Source organism: Gymnoscopelus microlampas (assembly GCF_963454915.1).
Source record: "Gymnoscopelus microlampas genome assembly, chromosome: 17".
Lineage (NCBI taxonomy): Eukaryota > Metazoa > Chordata > Actinopteri > Myctophiformes > Myctophidae > Gymnoscopelus > Gymnoscopelus microlampas.
Genome location: NC_139954.1, coordinates 41,506,762 through 41,529,234, shown reverse-complemented (window position 1 = coordinate 41,529,234; position 22,473 = coordinate 41,506,762). Strand labels below are relative to the sequence as shown.

Genomic DNA, 22,473 nt, shown 5'->3' with positions numbered 1-22,473 from the left:
AGTACATAATAATATTTAATCTATTTTGAATAGCATGTGGTGAGGAAATTGTCACCCGTGTCTCTTTTATTGGACGTGCCACCACCCCATCAAGCTGTCGTCAATGGATGCTATTAACAGACTGCTTGAATGGAAATGAGTATAGACCAGTGGTTCTCAAAGTGAGGTCCTCGGACTCCCTGGGGTCCTTGAGGAGGTTTAACTACTTAAATTCTATAAAATACGTAGGCAAGCTCACAAAATGCAATCTTTTGGAAAATGGGATATCATTTTGAATATTTTTTAAACATTTTAACAACACAAATCTTGTATGGGGGGTCCCTGGCACATTTTTTAATTTCATTTTATTTTTTAAATTTAGAGTAGCCAATTATTTTTTTCTCCCCTTTTTCTCCCCAATTTAGTCATTATGCCAATTAATTCCTCCCCACACACATTTCTGTGTTGTCACTGCTGTCGTATCCTACCGACTCACCTGCCAGTGAGGAGCCCCCACCAGGAGGACGTAGAGCCTTCACCCTACTCCTCCCGCTGACAGGTGCCGCCCCAGCCCCCGTAGGAGTATGTGCAATGACCATTATCACCCTCCTCCCCGCCCGGCTTCCCCCCCCCGAACACGGGCCACTTGTGTCCGTGTGTAGACACTCGACAAAGCCGGATGCACCACGGTGGATGCCAACCCACAACCTCCATGGTGGTGGGCAGGGACTTTACCACTGCACCACCCGAACGCTCCGCACTAAATATTTTCTGATGGTTCGCGGCCAAATTTTGCGGGGTCTTTAACATGAAAAAGTTTAGGAACCCCTGGAAAAGATGACTTCAGTCTTTTTCACAACCCACCGTATCAGCTGAGACATTGAGCGCACATATACTGTACTGCAGGGGTCTTCAACAGGGGGTCCGGGACCCCTAGGGGGTCCTCAGAGTTACTATAGGGGGTCCGCCAAATATTTGTGTGATAGGATTTCGTTTTTTTACATTAACCACTTGAACCCTAGAATTTCTTTTCTGAGGGGGATCATTAGCCAAAAATAGCCGATCTACAAGCTCTCAGGTATATACAAGGTATATAGGTATATACAAAGAGGTATAGGTGTAGAGGGAAAAAAGAGCAGACTAAGTAAAACAAAACTTTTATCTGAAACACAATTTTATACAATATAGAGTAGGGGGTCCCTGCTACATCTCTCTCTCAGCTAGGGGGTCCTTGGGCTGAAAACGTTGAAGACCCCTGCTGTACTGCATCTGATTCCATATCGTCTCTGTCGGGTGGAAACCTCTATACGCTCATGAAAAGCGTATAAACGCCAATTTGCATAGAGATAACATTGAAAATTAAAGCTTTTTTTCCACTTGGCGTTATTCCGGTGTGAACACAGCATAATGTAGCAAATGTAGCAGATCTACAAGCTCAAGCTTGTAGATCTGCTACTTTTGATGCTTTTGTGTGACGCTGTAGTATGATCATGTCGGGCGTTAATTCAAGTTAAAATATGGAGAAAGAGGTTTTGGCCTGACAGCAACGATATGCGTCCTCTTATCTCTACCATATTGGAATTACACAGTTTTATGGTTCTGAATCTGTAAAGACTTTTACATTTTGTGGCCGTGATCAGGACAGTACAGCTGATTGATGGTCCTCAGTAAAAGAGAAAACAGTCTTTACAAGAGAGTAGTTGGAGTTGAGATCTTCTAAATGCCAGCCCATAAATCACTTTCATCATCGTCTTATGTTTGACACCGTCAGTGGTGGAAAGTAACTAAGTACATGTACTCAAGTACTTTACAATTTAGGCGAAATAATTTTCGCCTACAGAAATATATTTAAAAATAGCGACATTTGCCGATCTAAAGCTCGCAACATGCTTGCCGCTGCTTTTGCGCGCAAAACAGCATCGAACGAGTATACAAGTATAAAATAGGTGGTGTTAATCAATTTATGGGGGAAGAAAGAAAAAAAAAAGAAACATACAAAGATTAAAACATGGAGATACAAGTTTTCCGCCTGACAGCGACGATATTGGATTGCTGGAACGCTTGTCAGTTTTGATTTGGAGCTTTCTTCATCCTCTCTGTCCAGCCTGGCCGTGGAGATTAAAAAGACAATAATCAGGGAGATGAAGGTGGTGTGATTGTGTTTGATACCGCCGTATTACCCACAAACGCAGGCTGAATCGCTTGGCTGTTGTGCCTCCAACGAAGGCCAATTTATGCTCCTGCTCGCGTCGATAGTATAGCAGACCTGCAAGCTCACAACGCGTCACGGACGCGGCGCGTTGTGAGCTTGCAGGTCTGCTATACTTTCGATGCGCGACACCGTCGTGCGAACGAAGAACGAAGCACGTATCGGGGGCTTGAGGAAATCATTTACAGCATCTCATCACCATATTCATTTATGCGCGCGAGCTTAGAGCCCCTTGAATATAAATTTCCCACCTGAATCATTCTGCCTCATTCTGCTTTTCTAATTACAGTCTAATTACCAAGTAAAATCCCGCCTAAAAATGAGCATCGGCACTTGCATTACACCACACCTAACAAATTAAATTGTCCAAATTAAACAATGGAAATTGTAATTATGCGACTAATGCATTTATTCATATGTTCTAAGTGAGCGTATGGATTCTGCTCTGTGCCCGAACCCGTGCAGATTGGCGTATGCAGGCTTGCATTTGGTTAAATTAAAATAAAAATAAAAAATAAAAAAGTGGGGGGACACTTTCTTAACCGGTTAAGCCCTATGTACATCTTTGAGTGACACTTAGCAAAAATAGCCGATCTACAAGCTCAAAACAAAATAATCGCATCGCAACACGTTGTGAGCTTGTAGATTGGCTATTTTTGTTATTTATTAATCGATTTATATATTTTTAATACATTTTTAAGTTTGACATCATTTAAAAAAAAGAAATTCACCGATTTTCAACCTATCTTAATATAATTGGTCCTCACTAATACTCATGATAAAATGATTCAAAAAAAATCTACTCAGTCTGTGTCTCAGAGGAGGGCTGTGGACAGTTCAGAGTCCCGTCTACCAGTGACATCATCAATGGGGAATCCAAGCTACTAAGAAACTGCACGCTTTCTATTCCTGGAAAGTTGCAATGCAATAAAAGAAGCCATTGTTCTCGTGTTAATAAAAATCTAAATAAAAAATGTGAAATCTTGTTGGGAAAAAAAATCATGCCTAACGATGATGTCACTGGTAGACGGGTTTCTGGACTGTCCACAGCCCTCCTATGAGACACAGACAAGTAGATTTTTTTTTTACCATTTTATCATGAGTATTAGTGAGGACCAATTATATGAAGATAGGTTGAAAATCGGTGAAGTCGTCCTTTAATTGTAAAATTGTGACATTATCATAAACATAAACATCAAACAGTCTACATGTCCCAAAAGCAAATGTATGTATTTAATTCCTGACCCGGAGCAAGGATAAAACATATTCTCACCGACCATAAATATGAGTGACCAGTGTGGGGGATATCAAAAGCAGAGGGATGGAGTTGGCCCCTTTGCCATCCACTCCTAGCAAATCTAACCCTGTGAATCAGATACATGATGATGAATATTATTACGATCAGTGGTGGACAAAGTACTCAACCCCCCAGTACTTGAGTCAAAGTATAGATGCTGCTGGTCAAATAAATACTCAACTACAAGCAAAACTTGCTCAGTCCAGTTTGTAGTACTGGAGTACTTGCTTTTAAAAACACTTACAAGTACAAATCACAATGTATATCAATGCATTGCTGTATATACTAGTGAAAATAGAAGACCTACAAGCTGTGAGCTGACATCACAATATTTTAAATGATGGGCGTAAGTTCACAATGTACTTTTCCCTTTCTAAAAATCTAGAGGAATACAATTCATTTGAAACTTAGTGGAGTGAAAGACAAAAGTATACAAATGCTCAGGTAAGTACAGATACTCCAAAAATGTATTTAAGTACAGCACTCAAGTACCAGCAAATGTACTCGGTTGCTGTCGCACACTGCAGACGATAATAATAATGTGTCACAATGCAGTGGAGGCAGAAAAGGTTGCTCCTCCGTCATAAAAGTGGAGATATCTAGCAGTCTGCTCTGTGACTTAGATGGTATTTCTCAGAGTTGATGTGTTATTTCCAAACTCCTGTTCTAAGCAGCCAAAGTCTGCCTCACATAGCCTAATCAAATGCCAAAGTCAGCTGGCATCTGTCATGCTGCCCCCCTCCCCCCTCTCCCCCCCTGACGTTCTCTCTCCCACTCTCTGCCTGCAAACCTTATTTATCAAAGTCTGAGAGGGTGACAATGGCATGAACTTTATATAAAATTATAGTTTCTTTCTTGTGTCAGAGATATATGTTTTCAAAGTTCGATTTGCTGGGGGGAAAAAAATCGAACTTCTGGTCATTTATTTTTTATGGCTGGTGGGGATAATGTTTTATTCCTGCTTCTGGTCAGACGGAAGTAAATACATGCATTTTTATTCATTAAAAATGTATGTTAACCTTGACCACGGGCATCCCTATTTTGGGTGAATTTTCCAAACTAGAAGTTCGGGTTTGCGATGCGGCCCTCACGCCTACATCGCACCGCCAATAGGGCTGGCAAAGTTCGCTTGGGTGGGGGAGTGATTTGGGGGGCGTGGCCAAGATTCACCATGTTGGTTGTGTCACTGTCAGTCTACAGACCCATCCAACAGGGTACACTACTATATAGCTTGTACACACAGCGGCACATCCAAAGAATTACATCAACAATGTTAAAAACCAACTGAAAAAACAAACTTTCAAATGTATAAAATGTATGATCATTTGAAAATAGCAGATCTACAAGCTCACAATGCTTGTAGATCGGCTATTTTCAAATGGCCGAAATGTATGGGCTGAAGTGGTTACTGTATGTTTTGTAATAATAATCAAAATCTACAAAGTAACCACTGTAAGTCAACGTCACATGAAGGTGTCTTTTATTTGAAAACAAGGTACATTTACAGGTTACTATGGGTATAAAAAAGGAACCTCATCAGGCTCAAAGAGGAGTAATGGTCTCTGCCCATCCATATTATAATGTGATCATTAACAGGTGAGGCAACTGGTGACCTGAGCCATCATCAGGATTCGGTTATATTTAATTTGCATTGAATGAAAGCACTGCATAATGATAGAATGGCCTATGCATTTTAGCCATGTGAAAGAATGCGGTGCTATTTGCATATAATCATTTTATGTAGAAAGACTATGTATTTTATTTGAAAACATGTACAGGTTACTATGTACATAAAAAGGGAACAGATAATGTATCTACAGAGCATAACCTCATGTCTGCTTTTTCTATGCAGAAGGGTACTATTAAAAATAGTTTCAGAACCACACTGGTGCACAAGTTAGTCAGATCACAGCACGCTCAGACAACTTTGTCAAGGATTGTCATGTCCTCCACTCCTCCATTTGTACACTCTCAGAGTTACAGAACCATAAAGGTCCATTTGGTTCCTAACTATCCATCATTTAGCGGGGACCCCCTGGAACTCCCTCAAGGTCCTTTTGCGGGTCCTTGACCTTGAGTCAAGGACAAGGACCCGCAAAATTGATATGTATTTGGCAACGGACGCTCATTTGAAGGTGTATGGTGTATGCATCAGAGTGATGGGTACCCTAACATTTAATATATGGTACTTGTTGCGTATAGTGCCTATAACCCTCTCTACATGGATCCTGATGTGTGCTATCTTGCGTGTTTCTTCCACGTCTTTTTCTGTCATCTGGGCTGTCAGACAACCAAGCCATGCATCGTCTCTTTGTTACGTCGGGAGACCTGGCTGGCTTCCATTTGGAAATGAGGTGAAAAGTTAGTCTGTTGTCCATTCCCATTTTGGCGAAACACTGCTGAAAGAGCACCAACTAGCAGGCTACTGTTAGCGAACCTCCGAGTGAAGGGAGATGTCGACCCCACCGACCGGGGGCGGGGCTAGCCGTAGCCGTGGAGTGACACCAATATGCCCATATATGGAGATCTCTGTATCTGTCAGTCCTTCTCCCTTTTCTGCCCATATATGGAGATCGCTGATGTCATCAGTATATGCCCATATATGGGCATACCCCCTTTTGTGCCCATATGGAGCTGACTGATTTGTTTGCGCCTGATGCCATGATGACACATTGAGAGGGTTAGACAACACACTCCATTTTTGGGCGTAGCCGCATTGGGAACGGTTATGGCTGAGTCATAGTGACATGACCGTGATGACGTGGTCCGTCGGCCAGTCGGCCAATCCTCTCTTAAGCCAATTTTAATATAAGATGTCAAAATGTGTCATTTTCTAAATGATAAAATTGTGAAAACACAGAGCTTGACGATTAAAATGTTCATTATTTGTTGTACAGTACAAAGAAGTATATAGAGCGTGCCAACGTGTCGTAGTAGTAGCGCAGACATGTTTGTTTTGGGCAATGTTAGTGTTAAATAGCTCTATAATCTGACACTCATTGCTATAAAGTGTTTGTTCAGTATAGGAGTCTCCCTGTCTCTCCAGCTCCAACAGAAAAGGTATTTTCACATCGGGGTACCAATTGTATCCAATCAGGAGAGAGTACTCACACAGGACACATGGTAAACAAGTGAATTTGGAGGTGATGACATACGGACAAAATTGGAACTGGAACACTATCAAATTGAAGCTGATAAATGGGTAGTTTCTCTTGATAGGCTGACATTGGTAACCCATCTGAAAATGAATTTTCTGTTTATTAAAGAGCTGGAGAGACGGGGAGACCCCTGTGACTGAACAAACACTCTATAGCAGGGGTCTTCAACAGGGGGTCAGGGACCCCTAGGGAGTCCTCGGAGATACTGCAGGGGGGCTGCCAAATCTTTATAAGGATTTTATTTTAAAGCTTGTAGATCTGCTATTTTCGACGAAGAGGTTGGACCAGAGCAGACCAAGTACCGAGCCATAGGTGAAGTTTACAAAGTGTTGAGCGTTTAAGTATGTCTGAAAACATTTAACATTTAACATGTATCAAATATGTAGTGGGGGTCCCTACTTCTCTCAGCTAAGGGGTCCTTGGCCTGAAAGAACATTGAAGACGCCTGCTCTATAGCAATGCCTACTATGAGAATATAGTGCTTTAACCTTTTAACAAAAAAAAGCTTTTGTTTTGGGACTAGCATCCGGCTTGTAAATTGAGGCTATATAGGAAGTGTGACAGTTCATATGAATGGCCTGTATTCTCACTGTTTCACCGCTGTTTCACCCCTGCTGGTTGCAGAAGCAATTAGGCTATATTCAAGCGGATGGGTAACCCATCCGCTTGAATATAGCCTAAAACCCATAGAATATAGCCTAAAACCCATCATGGGTTTTTGGACAAACTTTTCACTTAATTTTATTACCTTAATAAACATTGTCATAAATACTATATGCTTCCAGTCGCTAGTTTAAAGTCTAAATTCTCTCTCCATCTCCATGTGCTCTCCTCCCGCTGTCCATCCAGCCTCTGTACCCTGGAGGACGACACCCCGCTGACTTTCCAGGCCTGCGTGATGCCCAAGGACTGCCAGGTGTCTGACTGGTCGTCGTGGAGCCTCTGCTCCAAGACCTGCCGCGGCCGGGCCACAGACCTGTCCCCCGGGTACCGGGTGCGGACGCGGACCATGACGCACATCGCCGTGGGCGACGGAGGGAGACAGTGTCCCGCCCTGGAGGAGAAAGAAGCCTGTAACATCATGGGAGATCTACTTCCTCTCTGTCCCAGGTGATTGATTGAATGCAGTCAGAAATATAAAACAGCATGTGGTACAGTAAAGACATTAAAGCTAAAAGGATAACGCAAAAAAAAAGTCCTGGGGACTTGTTCCATTGTGGTTCTACATAATATGTATTGAATTCACCAACATAAAATACAAAATGAACACAATAATACATCACCAAAAATACAAACATAAGTTCAAAAGAGATTGGAAATAGATACATTTACCTCCAGATGTGGTCTCCTGATAGATGTTTGAAAGAAAGCAGTCATACACATCCTTTAATGGATGGTGTCAGGGAATTCCACATTATGGTGGTTTGTTTATGGTTATGTCTGAGTCATAGTGACTGAAACTATACATATGGGCGTATCGGGCTTGTTTATGGTTATGTCTGAGTCATAGTGACGGAACCTATATATCGGGTTTGTTTATGGTTATGTCTGAGTCATAGTGACGGAACATATATATGGGGGTATCGGGCTTGTTTATGGTTATGTCTCAGTCATAATGACGGGGCGGTGGACTCCAGTCCCATTGGCCGATTTGAATACAGGGTATGGCTTGAGGGGTTAAGAAAATGCAGGAAATGGTTTGAGTTACAAATCAAAGCCTGGCAGTGGTGCTCAGATGCCCACCCCCCTCCTCCCAGAAGCAGAGGGGTTGTTTACATATGGATCTGTGATTTGAAGGCATATTCTCAGCTGTGACGCCAAATAATAATTTTTCATTTTCCTGTTTCAAGCCTTCTTCTCACTTGGACAATTGTGAGGAAAATGCCCAGAGGCTGTAAAAATGGATATATTAAAACCGTAAACAATGGAAATACTTTTGGGATATGTTTCTTTTTTTCATTCAGTATGTGTCTAAAATGTCTTTAATATAAATCGAGGGACCCTTAAATTAATTTTGTCGTTCCCGAGGATTGGGGGGTGGAGAGGTTGGAGGCTCATTGATATGTAAAGGTTGCTGCAGAGAGACGGGGTGGGGGGGCACGACTGCCATGCTATTCTGTGCGGTAAACAAAGTAGTCAATAGAGAATAATTTTTCCAGCCGCTGAAGTTGATTTTTTATTTGCTACATGGAACGCCTCAGAGCGGTGGATTTACATGATTAAGGAAAACTCATTACGGAAATTAAGCATTTGATAGATTACTACAGGCTGTTGTTCTATTAAACTCCCACCAATATTATTGGTCTCTGCATCTTAGCATTTTTCATAGTTAAAGCCAGAGCAGTTGGTTTGAAGTTTCTTCAACGTAATCAGAACAGCTAAAGGAGGGGGACCGCTCCGTTCGTATTACTTATTTTTCTTCATGTGTCAGACCCACATAATAGATCTATGCATCATTTTTTCAGTGCTTTCAAGTCCACTTTATGAAAAATAATAGCAAACCTTGAAGACCAGCTCTGCTACTTGGCCCACAATATCTGTGCCTGTGCGTGTATGTATATATATATATATCCACGTATGCATAAGCATAATAAATCTACAGTACAAGCTCACAAGAAGCTCACATTGCAATGCATTGTGAACGTGTACTGTAGATCTGCTATTTAGATCCGCTGATCTGCTATCTGCTCTTCTACTTTACTTACTTGGAATACAGGTTCTTTATTTCCATATCCTGACAAGTAACGGTCTTCCTTGGACATACAAGGGTTCCGCCCAACAGCCACGATGTGCATGCACACTTGTGCAGTGGTGGAAAAAGTACTACATTTCTGTACTTAAGTAAAAGTATCAATATTGCAATGTAGATACTCTGTTACAAGTAAAAGTCCAGAATTGAACATTTATTTCAGTAAAAGTTCAAAAGTATTGCCATCAAAATGTACTTAAAGTACCAAAACTAGAAAGTACTTATTATGCAGAATGTCCCATTTCACAAGTTTTTTTTACAAAATGTGTACAAATTTATTGAAAATAGCAGATCTACAAGCTCACAATGCGTCGCATTGCGACGCATTGTGAGCTTGTACAGTAGATCGGCTATTTTCAAAAGGCCGACATGTACAGTATATACTGTAGGGCATACTGTGGGTAATGTAAGTTTTGTAATAATAATCCAAATATATAAAGTAACTAGTAACTAAAGTTTTCATATAATTGTAGTTGACCGTCTGAGATAGTGGAGTAGAAGTAAAAGTCCAGAGCATTGGAAATACGCAAGTAAAGTAAAAATTACTTTATCAAGTAATGTGTGTAATATCTCTCTCATGGTCAGGTATGTGTGGAGGACCACAGACTGGGCTGGATGCCGTGTGGCTCCTCTGCTGAGCCAGCAGGACCGGCGGCTGGGGAACACCAGCGCCCTGTGTGGAGGAGGGGTCCAGACCAGAGAGACCTACTGTGTCCAGCTCCATGACGACTCCTCTGCCCCGCATCACAGGAAGGAGGGTAAGATGAATGAGTGCTAGCTAAGTGGTTTACAAACTCTTTCATGTCAAGGACCCCCAAATTGACACTTATTAGCCCGCGGACCCCCATTTGAAAAGATATGCCAGGGACCCCCAACTCTGAGAGTGTACAAATGGAACCAAATGGACCCTAATCTGAGTTCCCAGAAGTTTTCGCCAGCTCTCGCATACAAACGGGAGGGGCGAGGAACTTCTGGGCCAGAGCCCTGGTATTTGTGCGCGGGATGTAACTTACGCTCAGAATCTGAGCGGACACGCCTCTTACCGGTCTGAGAGCTGTGCAACTCGTCTAAACAGTCCGACGAGAGGTAAACAGCAGTACACAACAATGGCGGCCGCCCATCGCTCCTATTTACATGCAACACTCACTGCATGTGGATCCCGCCCCCTTTTCTTCATTGGCTGTTGATTTGAATCAGAACGCAGTGGCCGCGCCCCTGCTGTACAGGTTCTGAGGCGACGTCTCCCAGACTAAATGGACCCTGACGGGTCCATTTGGTTCCTAACTATCCATCATTTAGCGGGGACCCCCTGGAACTCCCTCAAGGTCCTTTTGCGGGTCCTTGACACGCGGGTTCTTGTCCTTGAGTCAAGGACAAGGACCCGCATGTCAAGGACCCGCAAAATGTATATGTATTTGGCAACGGACGCTCATTTGAAAATATTGTCTGCCAGCGACCCCCCCATACAAGAGGAGGAGTGTTGTGCGAGAGGAGTGGTAGGTGATTCAGTATGATACAACACCAGTGACAACACACAGAAATGTGTGTGGGGAGGAATCAATTGGCATAACGATTGCATTGGGGAGAAAAGGGTGTAAAAACTTGAGTAACAATACCCGAGTAAATGTACTTATTTACTTTCCACCTCAATCAACGTAAGGAGGGTAAGAGGAGAGGCCACTGCTCACCTTAACCCGCTTCACTGGAAGCATATTCCACTGCCATAAATAAAGTGCAGCGTAAGGTCTGCTGCTGCATGCCCCCATGTAAACTCCTGCAATTAATTATTCAGCACAGAGCTGTAGCCTCTAGGCATGTATCTTACAAAAAAAATGTGCAGTGGAAGGGGGAAAAAAAGGAGGATTGTGCTTCGTGGTGTATTTTGCAGCCGTACCTGTGTTCTACATGCAAATACACATTAGAAAGTAGATACAGACAGACAGACAGACAGACAGACAGACAGACCGATCGACAGAACAAGAGACAGACAGACAGACAGACAGACAGACAGACAGACAGACAGACAGACAGACAGGTGCCCTGGACAGCACCACTGTATAAAACGCAGGACAGATACAGAGAGAGGGGATGCAACTAAGAATTTAATTGATAAATAAATGGAGTTAACAGGTAGCAGCGTCCAGGGATTAGGAGGAACAAAGGAAAGATTTAGTTTCAAATGTAACTCTGTATAACCAACTGTTTTTATTAGGTTTTTGACCTATAAAGGAGACCAAAGGAAGATGAAATAGTCTGTGCATAACAGCTATTTCATTTATCTCCTTAATCAAGTGGCCTTGTAAATTTTAATGGGTTTCATTACCTTGTAAAAAAAAAAAAAGAAAAGAAGAAGAGTCTCCCTCCTCCTGGAAGGTGTGTTAATTTGTAATAAACACCACTGACGATTATTACATTTTGCCACCGTGTTAAATCTCAATCCGCTGACTTAACAGCACGCGATGAGTCCAGGGGTGACTTAATTTTTTATATCCGAAGAGTATATTTTCTTAAATGATTTAACACCTCACATGGAAATAGCGCCGGTGGGAATCTCCCCCTTTTTATTCATCAAATATGTTCAGAGGGAAACACTGGGAAGATCAGAGTTTTTTTTGCATGGTGGATAGATAGATATACGTGCGGGACCTGCTGTGGAATATGAATGAACTATATAGTTTGTTTGAATCAATGGCAGCCAGGGACACGGCTGATCAATAAAAGTCAACAGCAATGTTTACCTAGATACGACCCTGCCAGCGTTAAGCTAATGTAAACAGATTGTAACATGGGGCCTGGGAGTCTGGTAACGTGGAAACCAATTTGTTCCCCTTGGATGTCTTACCCCACTGTAAGGGGATTGTCAAACATGAAAAATCACAATTTAGCCAACAAAAAGGAAGAAAGAGCTGTATTATGCACTTTATCAATGCGGTTCAAGCAAGCCTCTCATTCGTTACAAAGTAAAATCAAAGACCATGTAAATTACTTTTTGTGGGCAAGATGACAAAAATGCACAATGGACATTTAGTCCACTTCTCTTTTGGCTTTCATTTAAATGGAAATTTGCGGCTCATTGATGTGCGTAGGTGCATCAAAATGGAATATTAGATTTAATACATTCTCCTGTCGTAGGCAGGAAGAAAGGGGGGGGGGGTCGCACACCCCCCATACCCCTTGTGTGGGATGCTAATGCCAGGGCCCGTTATAGGTGGCCGCAGGGTTGCTGTTGTGTCCGAGAGAGCCGATTGGTTATTCAGTGCCTTAACCCATTGAATCCGGGAACGCGTCTGTGTCATTTTAAGATTTCTTTGGCAATTCAAAAATAGCAGATATACAAGCTCATAGCGCGCCACTCATAGATCTGCTATTTTAGAAAAATCGTGAACATTTGTGCAAATCTTTGAATATATATATTTTTTTGAAGCGAACATTATTTTTTTACTCAAATCTTTGCTTCTGGGAGTCCCTGGAACATTTTTTGAGATGGGGGTCCGCGGCCAAATACATACAAGTTTTTTCAAAAAAATGTTTTAGAAGACATTTGTAGAACCCCCAGAAGCAAAGATTTGAGTTACAAATGTTCACGTTCAAGGTGTTCAAAGATTTGCACACATTTTCCACGCAAAAAATAATAATAGTAGAACTACAAGCTCATAGTCAGGGGTGCACATAACTTTTTAGGTCTGGTACGCAGAAGAGCACCTGGACATGTGACTTGGTGCGCATGGCGCCCGTCCCGTTTTGTCAACGGGGGGGGGGGTTCAGCACGGTGCCCACCGGACAGTTTTGTCAACGGGGGGGGGGGGGGGGGGGGACGAGAAAAAAAGGACGCTCTGCTCCTACATTCCGCCGATTTTCGCCGTTTTGTTTTTCTCACGCTGTTAGATAAAGCCCCCAAGGTTGGTGCCCTGTGCTGCTGCGCTGATTTTATCCGCCAGATTGGGACGTTCACGGCATATTTTGCACCATTACGGTGCGTTCATCATCGGTGACGAGTGCCTCTAACAGCCGCTGCTGGCTGCGTGCACGCAGCGAGGCAATGCGAGGCGACGCGAGTCATATCTCTACCCCTCCGCCTAATGGCTGTACATGGGGCCGACGGGTGCTTTAGAGTGATTGTGGCTTCAGGAAGTAAATTCCTAGCCTCGATCTCCAGGCTTTTATTTTTTAGTTTTGCTAAAAAATAAAAGCTTGGAAATTCCTGTCCCAGCTGTTGGTGCGCAAAAGCGCCTCGCGTCGCCTGATGTGGTGCGCATTTTTTATTTTGGGTGCGCATGCGCACCTGCGCACCAGTTATGTGCACCCCTGCTCATAGTGCGGCACTCTGTGCCGTGCTATGAGCTTGTATATCTGCTATTTTCGAATAGCCATAGAAGACGCTTTTCCCTGTCTTAATGGGTTAACTCAACATCTCAGCCCCTAAAGTTTATGTCCTGAGCCGGTCAAAGTTATACAGGACCAGCCTGGGAAAAATAAAATGTCCTTCCGTTTTGTCCCTTTTTTTGACAGCACCCTGTTCTTTTTTCCCCCCAACCCCTAAATTTATCCATTCCCCCTTCACTTCAAAACCACAGCCGCAGTTCTCAAACCTCCATGCTGTTAACTGGCCATGCCAGCCGGCTATATCAAATTATGCTAATGCCTTTTCGTCCCGTCCAAACCCTGAAATAACCTCGGCTGCCTGTCTGTGTCCTCCTTTCTCTCACAGCAGGATATTACCATATGGGTCCCTAGCCTCCCTTTCACCACTGGTGAAGAAGTAAAAGTAGCAATACCACAATGTAGAGCTACTTGTAGAAGAGTAAAAGGTCCAAGTAAAACGCCTGCTGAATTCTAAACTTTACTTGGGTAAAAAGGTCCTGGCATCAAAATATAGCTACAGTACAAAAGTAATTGTAATCAATTTGATTACTGTACGATCATGCAGGCTCACAACGCGTCGCAATGCTTGTAAATTGTATGAAATAGGGCTTGAGTGATTAGTATGTTTTGTCATAATAATATTAATTAATATTATTAATAATATTAATAACATATTTATTTAAAAATAGCAGATCTACAAGCTCACAATGCATGCTTGTAGATCGGCAATTTTCAAATAGCCAATGTAAGTCAATGTATTGATAAAATCCAGTTGCTGGTGTTGTTCTGTGAGAGAAAGCTATGAAGTCTATGAAAACAAGCCCAAAAGAAACGACCAGTTTCACCACTTGAGCCCTATTAAATCAGCTATTTTCAAAAAGAATCTTGAAAGCAAGCCCAAATAAGCAGTGGTGGAAAAAGTACTCAAATTCTCTACTTAAGTAAAAGTACCAACAATAGACCAATTATTTGTTTACTAACATTGAGCCTGGACGCACAGGTGATTGTTTCACGCAATCAATTCCCAACCTGTTTCGGGGTGCACTGGTTTCAGCACACCCCAACCCCCTCTTGTGTGTGTTGGCTAGTGAGACGCGTCCTAACGAGACCTGATATAATGGGTTTCGTTGCGCGCATACTGGCTGCACGCAGCCAGTATGACGTCGTCTGTTAAGGGGTCTATACTGCAATATAAAAATACTCTGTTAAAAGTAAAAGTCCAGAATTCAAAATGTACTTGAGTAAAAGTACAAAATTATTGGCATCAAAATGTACTGAAAGTACCAAAAGTAAAAGTACTAAATTGTAAATAGCAGATCTACAAGCTCACAATGCGTCGCACCGCTTAAGTACAGTAGGCTACGTGAGTAAATGTACTTCGTTACTTTCCACCACTGCAAACAACTTCACGTCGTCGTGACGTGACGTCTTTGTTGAACTGCAACATGGCGTTTGCACTTTGTTCATTTACAGCCTGTACATCTACATAAACGTTCGGATTTAAAATATAAAGTGCTTACATTATGGCCACGGATGTTACACTTGATTTCGGGTGGGTGTAAGTATCTGTATCTTCCGTATTGTTCAATAAAAGGCAATTTGATCAGATCGGCGGCCATTTTCTCATAGAGTTATAATGTATCAGAGTGCAATACACCTCCCAACCGATGCGGTCGCGTAGTTGAAAGCAAATGGATAAAATGGCCACCGATCATATTAAAATGCTTTTTATTGAACAATACAGAAGATACGTGTACTTATGTGGGCCCGTACATAATTGTAACATCCGTGGCCATGGGTTAAGCACTTTATATTTGAAATCTGAACGTTTATGTAGATGTACGGACTGTAGTTCAGGCAAGACACTCGCCACTACGAGCTAACGAGGCTATGCTATCTAGCCTCGCTACACGTGGAATACAAACGACGAGCGTCGAGCGGCCTGTTTAGCTAAAAGGTTGGTATAGCTCAAAATGGGGGGGGGGGTCATCAAACAAACGGAGGAAAATGAATGAATAAGAATAATCCTTTCTGATGAGCAGATCAGAGCAACTTTCGCTATGCAACGTCCTAAAGTTAAACAACAACACCAGTGTTGCCAGATTCTATGAGAGAAATAAGCAACCAGGTCTAGGAAAAAAAGCCCAAAATAAGCGACTATGGGCCACATGAGCATTTTAACCCTCCTTATTGTATACATCAGCTATTTGAAAATAGCAGATCTACAAGCTCGACGCGTTGTGAGCTTGTAGATCAGCTATTTTCAAATATTTAGTACTTTTACTTTGGTACTTTAAGTACATTTTGATGCCAATACTTTTGTGCTTTTACTCAAGTAAATGTTGAATTCTGGACTTTTACTTGTAACAGAGTATTTTTATATTGCAGCATTGGTAATTTTACTTAAGTAGAGACTTGGAGTACTTTTTCCACCACTGGAGCTTATACTTATAGATCTGCTATTTTCAAATAAAATCTTGGGGGCTAACTTATAATAACAATACCTGGCAACACTGGCTCTTGCGCGCTCAGACCATCGGCTCAGGCAGTGAAACCGGAGTACAATGCCTAGCTAGCGACCAATCGAAACGACTATGCTAAATCCATAGAGGTATAATATAACTAGAGGGAGGATTGCCCCGCCCCCAGCTATGATTTCAATGAATGTGCTCAGTGGCGTTTTGAAGCACCCGGAAGCCTGCCGGAAGTAGAATTATTGAGACGGTTTTGGGTTGGCGTAAAGTTATGAGCATGCGCACTAGTGTCATTTTTGCGTTCTACGGCAGCCCGTGTGTCAAGGATTGAACGCGAGATATTTATGAAATTCACTGGAGATGCCTATGTATATGTAAATGCATATGTATTTATGTATAATATGTTTACATATTTATATCTATATATATAAATATATATCAGTATGTTTTGCTCGCGCATGTATTTCTCCCCGCCTGCAGTTCCAGCTTTGGCCACTGGGGTGGTGGCTTCAAGATTTCTCAGCGGCTCTGGGGGCTTGGCTAAATCTCGGCCAAGGGTCTCTCCACCCCCAAATACACAGACAAACTCGCAAAAAAGCAGCCTACTTTGCTATACTAATGTAACCATTTAAGGATTCTAAAACGACTAGCTTTTGCATTACAAGCCTTCTTCAACATTCGAACTGTGTTAATATGAAAAAAACGAAAAACACACAAAAAAAAAAAAATCGATCTAAATGTTCCATTATCTACTGATTGTCACCTGGCGACATGAGGCACTTTTGACCAGTAGCAGTCACATATAGATCTGCAAAGGAACTAAAGACAGAGAGGAAAATGGACACACTCAAGTAAAGTAAAAGTAACTCAAAAGACGTATCTACTTCTATTCCACAATCTCCGAATTCCATATAGAGTCTGGAATGGATTCCCATTTCAGACAAGCAAGCTACCGTATTATGCTTTGAGTTAGAGTAGGACAAATTTACGCAACCTCAAAGACGAAACGGAAGCGGGGAGACTGCTGTATGACGGAAGCATTTGAAAATTGCAGGAGGCAAACAGCCTGGCTGGAGAGACCAGTTCATGCAGGACACACACGTACGTCACACGCCCCCAGCTGTAATCAGATGTCAGCCTGCGTGGCTGATTGAATAAGTGTTTCTAATCAGCCATGCATTTCCTCACTCCAATCACAGCCCATTCTCACAACATTTAAATATGTCTCCGTCCTACCACTTGATCTCTGCTAACGCTCTCACACAATGCTGCTGGCAACGCTTTGCCCCCACCGCCCCAGCCTCCACCTTCCTAGTTCAGAGTCTTTGGATGGCTTCAGAGGTTAAACTGAAAACTTTTGTATGTTTTTTTGGGGCTTTTTACTCTGTTATCTCCCCCTAATGTAGTTGTTATGTGCCTATTGCAACCCTTTCTCACTCCCAAGGCGTCACATTTTGCCACTCTGTCAGTAGCCCTGAAACGTCAAGTTTTGACATGACGGGACACCCTGAAAGTCAAGTTTTGACATGACGGGACACCCTGAAAGTCAAGTTTTGACATGACGGGACACCCTGAAAGTTTTGACATGATGGTTTGCCATGTCAAGGTTTGCCATGGCAACGTTGCATGTTGACAAAACTATGCCTAAACCTAACCCTAACAGTGGGACTCGATCACGAGAGGTTGCGGTTACTAGTCAAGCATTGCTACCAGGTAAGCCAGTATTTGAACCTGAAATACGTGCCTTTTAGTTTTTGTAGTCCTATGACGCTAGGGAGCGGCAATGACTGACGCCTATCTGTGAGAATGTGTTGCCAATTGATTCCTCCCCACACACATTTCTGTGTGTTGTCACTGCTGTCGTATCCTACTGGCTCACCTGCCACCACCAGCCTACTCCTCCCACCCAACACTCCCTGCTGACAGGTGCCGCCCCCAGCCCATAGGAGTATGTACATTGACAAACATCACCCTCCCTGCTCGGCTTCCCTGGCTCCCTCAAACACGGGCCAATTGTGTTCGTAGACGCTCGACAACCGAGGTTACTCATGGGGGGTTTCTGCTTTGCTCTCCCTGATTTAACATACAGTAGCATGCTCGTCGGCTACTTCAGGGAGCATCTTAAGAGCGGAGCGCTATAAGTATACTGTTACTGTATCCATTTGTTGCAATAAATGGTTACAATCGAATCTATAATGAGAGAGTTCCTGACTGAATTGTAATGAGCAACGAAGGCTTTAGGAGGACGCACGCACCCAACGCACAGACCTCCAACCACGCCGTTTAACCCCTTGAACCCTATGTAGCATCCCTATTCTGAAGGGACTCTGAGCGTTACGGGTCCATTTGGTTGCATTCGTCAACGTTCAGGACTTCACTGTCTGTGTACCAGAGCACATAGTAATAGTTACACAAGCGCTATACCTGTGTGTTGTCTACACACATGGTACACACCTCCTGGGTGTTGGTCTTATAAGCCCAGCTTACCCTCTGTCTGTGTGTGTGTGTGTGTGTGTGTGTGTGTGTGTGTGTGTGTGTGTGTGTGTGTGTGTGTGTGTGTGTGTGTGTTCAGTGGCCAGGCCCGTGAGCGCCAGGCTGTGTGTGGGTGAGGAGCTGCCCTCGGCCGCCCAGCGCTGCTCCATCCCCTGTCCACAGGACTGCCTGCTCTCCCCCTGGTCGCCCTGGGGAGCCTGTCTGCACCACAACTGTCACGAGCTGCAGGGACGCAAAGGTATGGAGGGAAAGATCACCCCCACACACACACGCACGCACGCACGCACGCACACACACACACACACACACACACACACACACACACACACACACACACACACACACACACACACACACACACACACACACACACACACACACACACACACACACACACACACACACGCTGACACAGAGGAAGAGAAACGGAGGGAATAGGGGACTCGGCAACAATTTCTTGGGAGAAGCCAAAGATAAAGTGAGAGAGAACTCCAGAGAGGGGAGGGAGAGAGAGAGAGAGAGAGAGAGAGAGAGAGAGAGAGAGAGAGAGATAGAGAGAGAGAGAGAGAGAGAGAGAGAGAGAGAGAGAGAGAGAGAGAGAGAGAGAGAGAGAGAGAGAGAGAGAGAGAGAGAGAGAGAGAGAGAGAGAGAGAGAGAGAGAGAGAGACACAGAGAGAGAGAGAGAGAGAGAGAAAGAGGAAGAGAGACAGAGAGACAGAGAGAGGCCTGAGGTTTAGCCCACAGTCCCAAGAGGAGGGAAGTGTAGCATCGGCAGATCAGATGCTTCCTATCTTTGTGTGTGTGTATGTGTGCATGCATGCACGACAGTGTGCGTGCGTGTGTGCGTGCGTGCACAACATAGTGCGTGCCTGCTTGTTCGTGTGTACTATTCGCAAGTATTACCTTTGTTGTGCCTGCCATCTGGGTGATTGTGTCTACTGCCAACTAAAGGTGAATGTGTGAGGTCGGTCTCTGAGAGGAAATATAATGTGAGTGCATGTGTGTCTGCTTATCTGTATCTACTGCATGCATGCGTGCGTGTAAGCATGCGTGCATGAATGGACAGGTGGTTGGTTTTAGTGACTGCATATATGGTGTGCTAAAAATGGCAGGACGACCTGGTCCCTGCCGCGAGCCAACGTGCATGAACGTCCCCCCGAGAGAGCGAGGAAAACGCAGATTGTTCAGGTCAACGATCGCACCACCTCAGCGCGGCGTATATACAGTATCTATCCCACGGCAGCGTGAACCGTGTGATTGCCAGGCCGCCGTTAATATAGCTCAGGGAACCACCAACACACAGGATCTGCTGCGTCCCCCCCTTTTCCCCGGCGCGATGCGCTCACCGCTCATTTCCTTTCTTATAGCATTCATAAAGGACCATAAACCACGATTAGGTACAGCTCTGAAAGCAACGGAACATTGTCGCTGTCGGGCAGAAACCTTGTATCTCCATTATTTCAACTGACATTCAACATAATATTAACCCATTGAGACCTGAAGCCGATTCTACATCTCCTAACGTCTCCTAAATCCCAACAGTTTTCTGAAAAACGTATGTTTCTATATCAGTGGTGCTCAATCTTTGTGTCAAGTCAAAGACCCCCAAAATGATATGTATTTGGCCGCGGACCCCCATCAAAATATTTTGTTCCAGGGACCCCCCAGAAGCAACGATTTGAGTTAAAAATGTTCGCTTTAAAAATATATATATTCAAAGATTTGCACACATTTTCACGATTTTTCAAAAATAGCAGATCTACCGTGTGATTGCCAGGCCGCCTTGTATATCTGCTATTTTTGAATAGCCCAAAGTGTAAAATAATGCTTTTTAGCTCAAATCTAAAAATGGCACAGTTCCAGGTCTTAATGGGTTAATACCCTAATTCGTCATACAATAGTGTCACACGAAATAGCCAAAATAGCCGCTATACAAGCGTGTTATTTTCTTTAGGAAAATGTTGAAGGTAAAAGTGAAAGTTGTTAAGTGTGTCTGCAGGGTTTTATAAATATTTAACCAATGAGAAGTATTAAAAGCTGGTGACTAAATAACGACATTGGCCCTATGAACACAGGTTCTTTTTTTCCATTTAGGCTCTGTCGGGTGTAAACCTCATATGTCCAAAACTGTTACTTTTCAGAATTCAAATCCTAGCAGAAAGTAGTAGCAGATCCACAAGCTCCCAAAAAAAAAAGCTGCGTTTCGAGCTTGTAGATCTGCTACATTTGATACTTTTGTGTGACGCTGTAGTATGATCAAGTACTGTAGGGCATTCATTTACGAACAAACACAAAAAGTTTGGGAGACAGGAGCAACGATTTCCTGAAAAGTAACCGCTTTTGGACATACCAGGTTTCTACCCGGACAGTGACGAAATCACCTTCAGTGAGCAATCAGTGAGCAATGTAGAAGTACTCTTTTACAAGTAAAAATCTGGAATTCAAAATGTACTTGCGTAAAAGTACAAAAGTGTTGGTATCAAAATGTACTTAAAGTACCAAAAGTAAAATTACTATTTTTAAATAGCAGATCTACAAGCTCACAACGCGTCGCTCGTCTGGTGTTCAACCGCCCCAAGTTCTCCCACACAACTATTCTTCTCCGTTCTCTACACTGGCTCCCCGTAGCGGCTCGCATCCAGTTTAAAACCCTGGTGCTAGCCTATAGGGCAGGGAAAGGAACAGCTCCTTCTTACCTCCGGGCTATGGTCGATGCCTACACCCCTGCCCGACCGCTTCGGTCTGCCACCTCGGGGCGACTGACTGCCTCGTCACTCAAGGGTCCTGCTGGCCGATCCACACGGTCACGACTTTTTTCTGTTCTGGCCCCACAGTGGTGGAATGGACTTCCCACTGATGTCAGGACAGCAGAGTCACTGCCCATCTTTGTGAGCTTGTATCATAGTTTATATCTGAAAAGTAACTAGTAACTAAAGTTTTCAAATAATTGTAGTGGAGTAAAAGTACAATATTTGCCTCTGAGATGTAGTGGCGTGAAAGTAAAAGTATTGGAAATTGGACAGACTCAAGTAAAGTGCAAATACCTCAAAATAGTACGTAAGTCAGTACTTAGGTAAATGTAGTTAGTTACTTTCCACCACTGGTGGTGGGGGTGGGCTGGCGTTTGGCATTGTTATGATGATCCCGGCTGTTTACAGGTGGACCTTGAGCTTTTGTTGTTTCTCTCTCTCACGCTCTGCTCCGCTGTGCCTGACGTCTCCCAGCATCAGGGTGAAACCGCAATCCATCTCTAACTCCAGGATGCAGGTCCCATGGGATCCTACTGTTTACCCGGCTGTGGAACATATAAAAAACAGGCAGGAATCAGGAAGTCAGCATGCTCCCAATTTACTGTACTGTAGGTCCTCTTGCAACAAAATTTAAAATCCCGCCCCCCTCTCATCTCAAAGCTTTACGTATACTTTTTTTCACCACACTGCCATCGTCTAGCACGGTGGTTTTCAACCTTTTTCTTTATAAAGGTCCTTTATTTAATCTGCATTTGAGCCACGGACCACCATTTGATGATGAGATTTAGACTCTCAGACCCAATACTTTGAATATTTTGTTGTCGTTGGATACGATTTTGTCCACAATTCCATGCTGTATTGATGTTGGTATCATAGGAGAGATGACAGGCAAACGTTGATCAAAATAACAATTATCTAATTAAGTAATGCAGATGTTTAACAATAATTTAACTCTTGAGAGCGTGAAAATGAAACCAAATGGACCCGTAAGGGTCCATTTGG

General features: G+C 43.3%; 1 protein-coding gene across 1 annotated transcript in view; it reads left to right on the top strand.

Moving 5' to 3' along the window:
* Positions 1-22,473, top strand: part of thsd7ba (thrombospondin, type I, domain containing 7Ba) — a 281,240-nt gene that overhangs the window by 85,259 nt on the left and 173,508 nt on the right. The window contains exons 4-6 of the mRNA XM_084085439.1: positions 7,493-7,753; positions 9,978-10,150; positions 18,801-18,959. Coding sequence (XP_083941565.1) covers positions 7,493-7,753; positions 9,978-10,150; positions 18,801-18,959 — 593 coding nt within the window. The remainder of the gene's footprint in view (positions 1-7,492; positions 7,754-9,977; positions 10,151-18,800; positions 18,960-22,473) is intronic.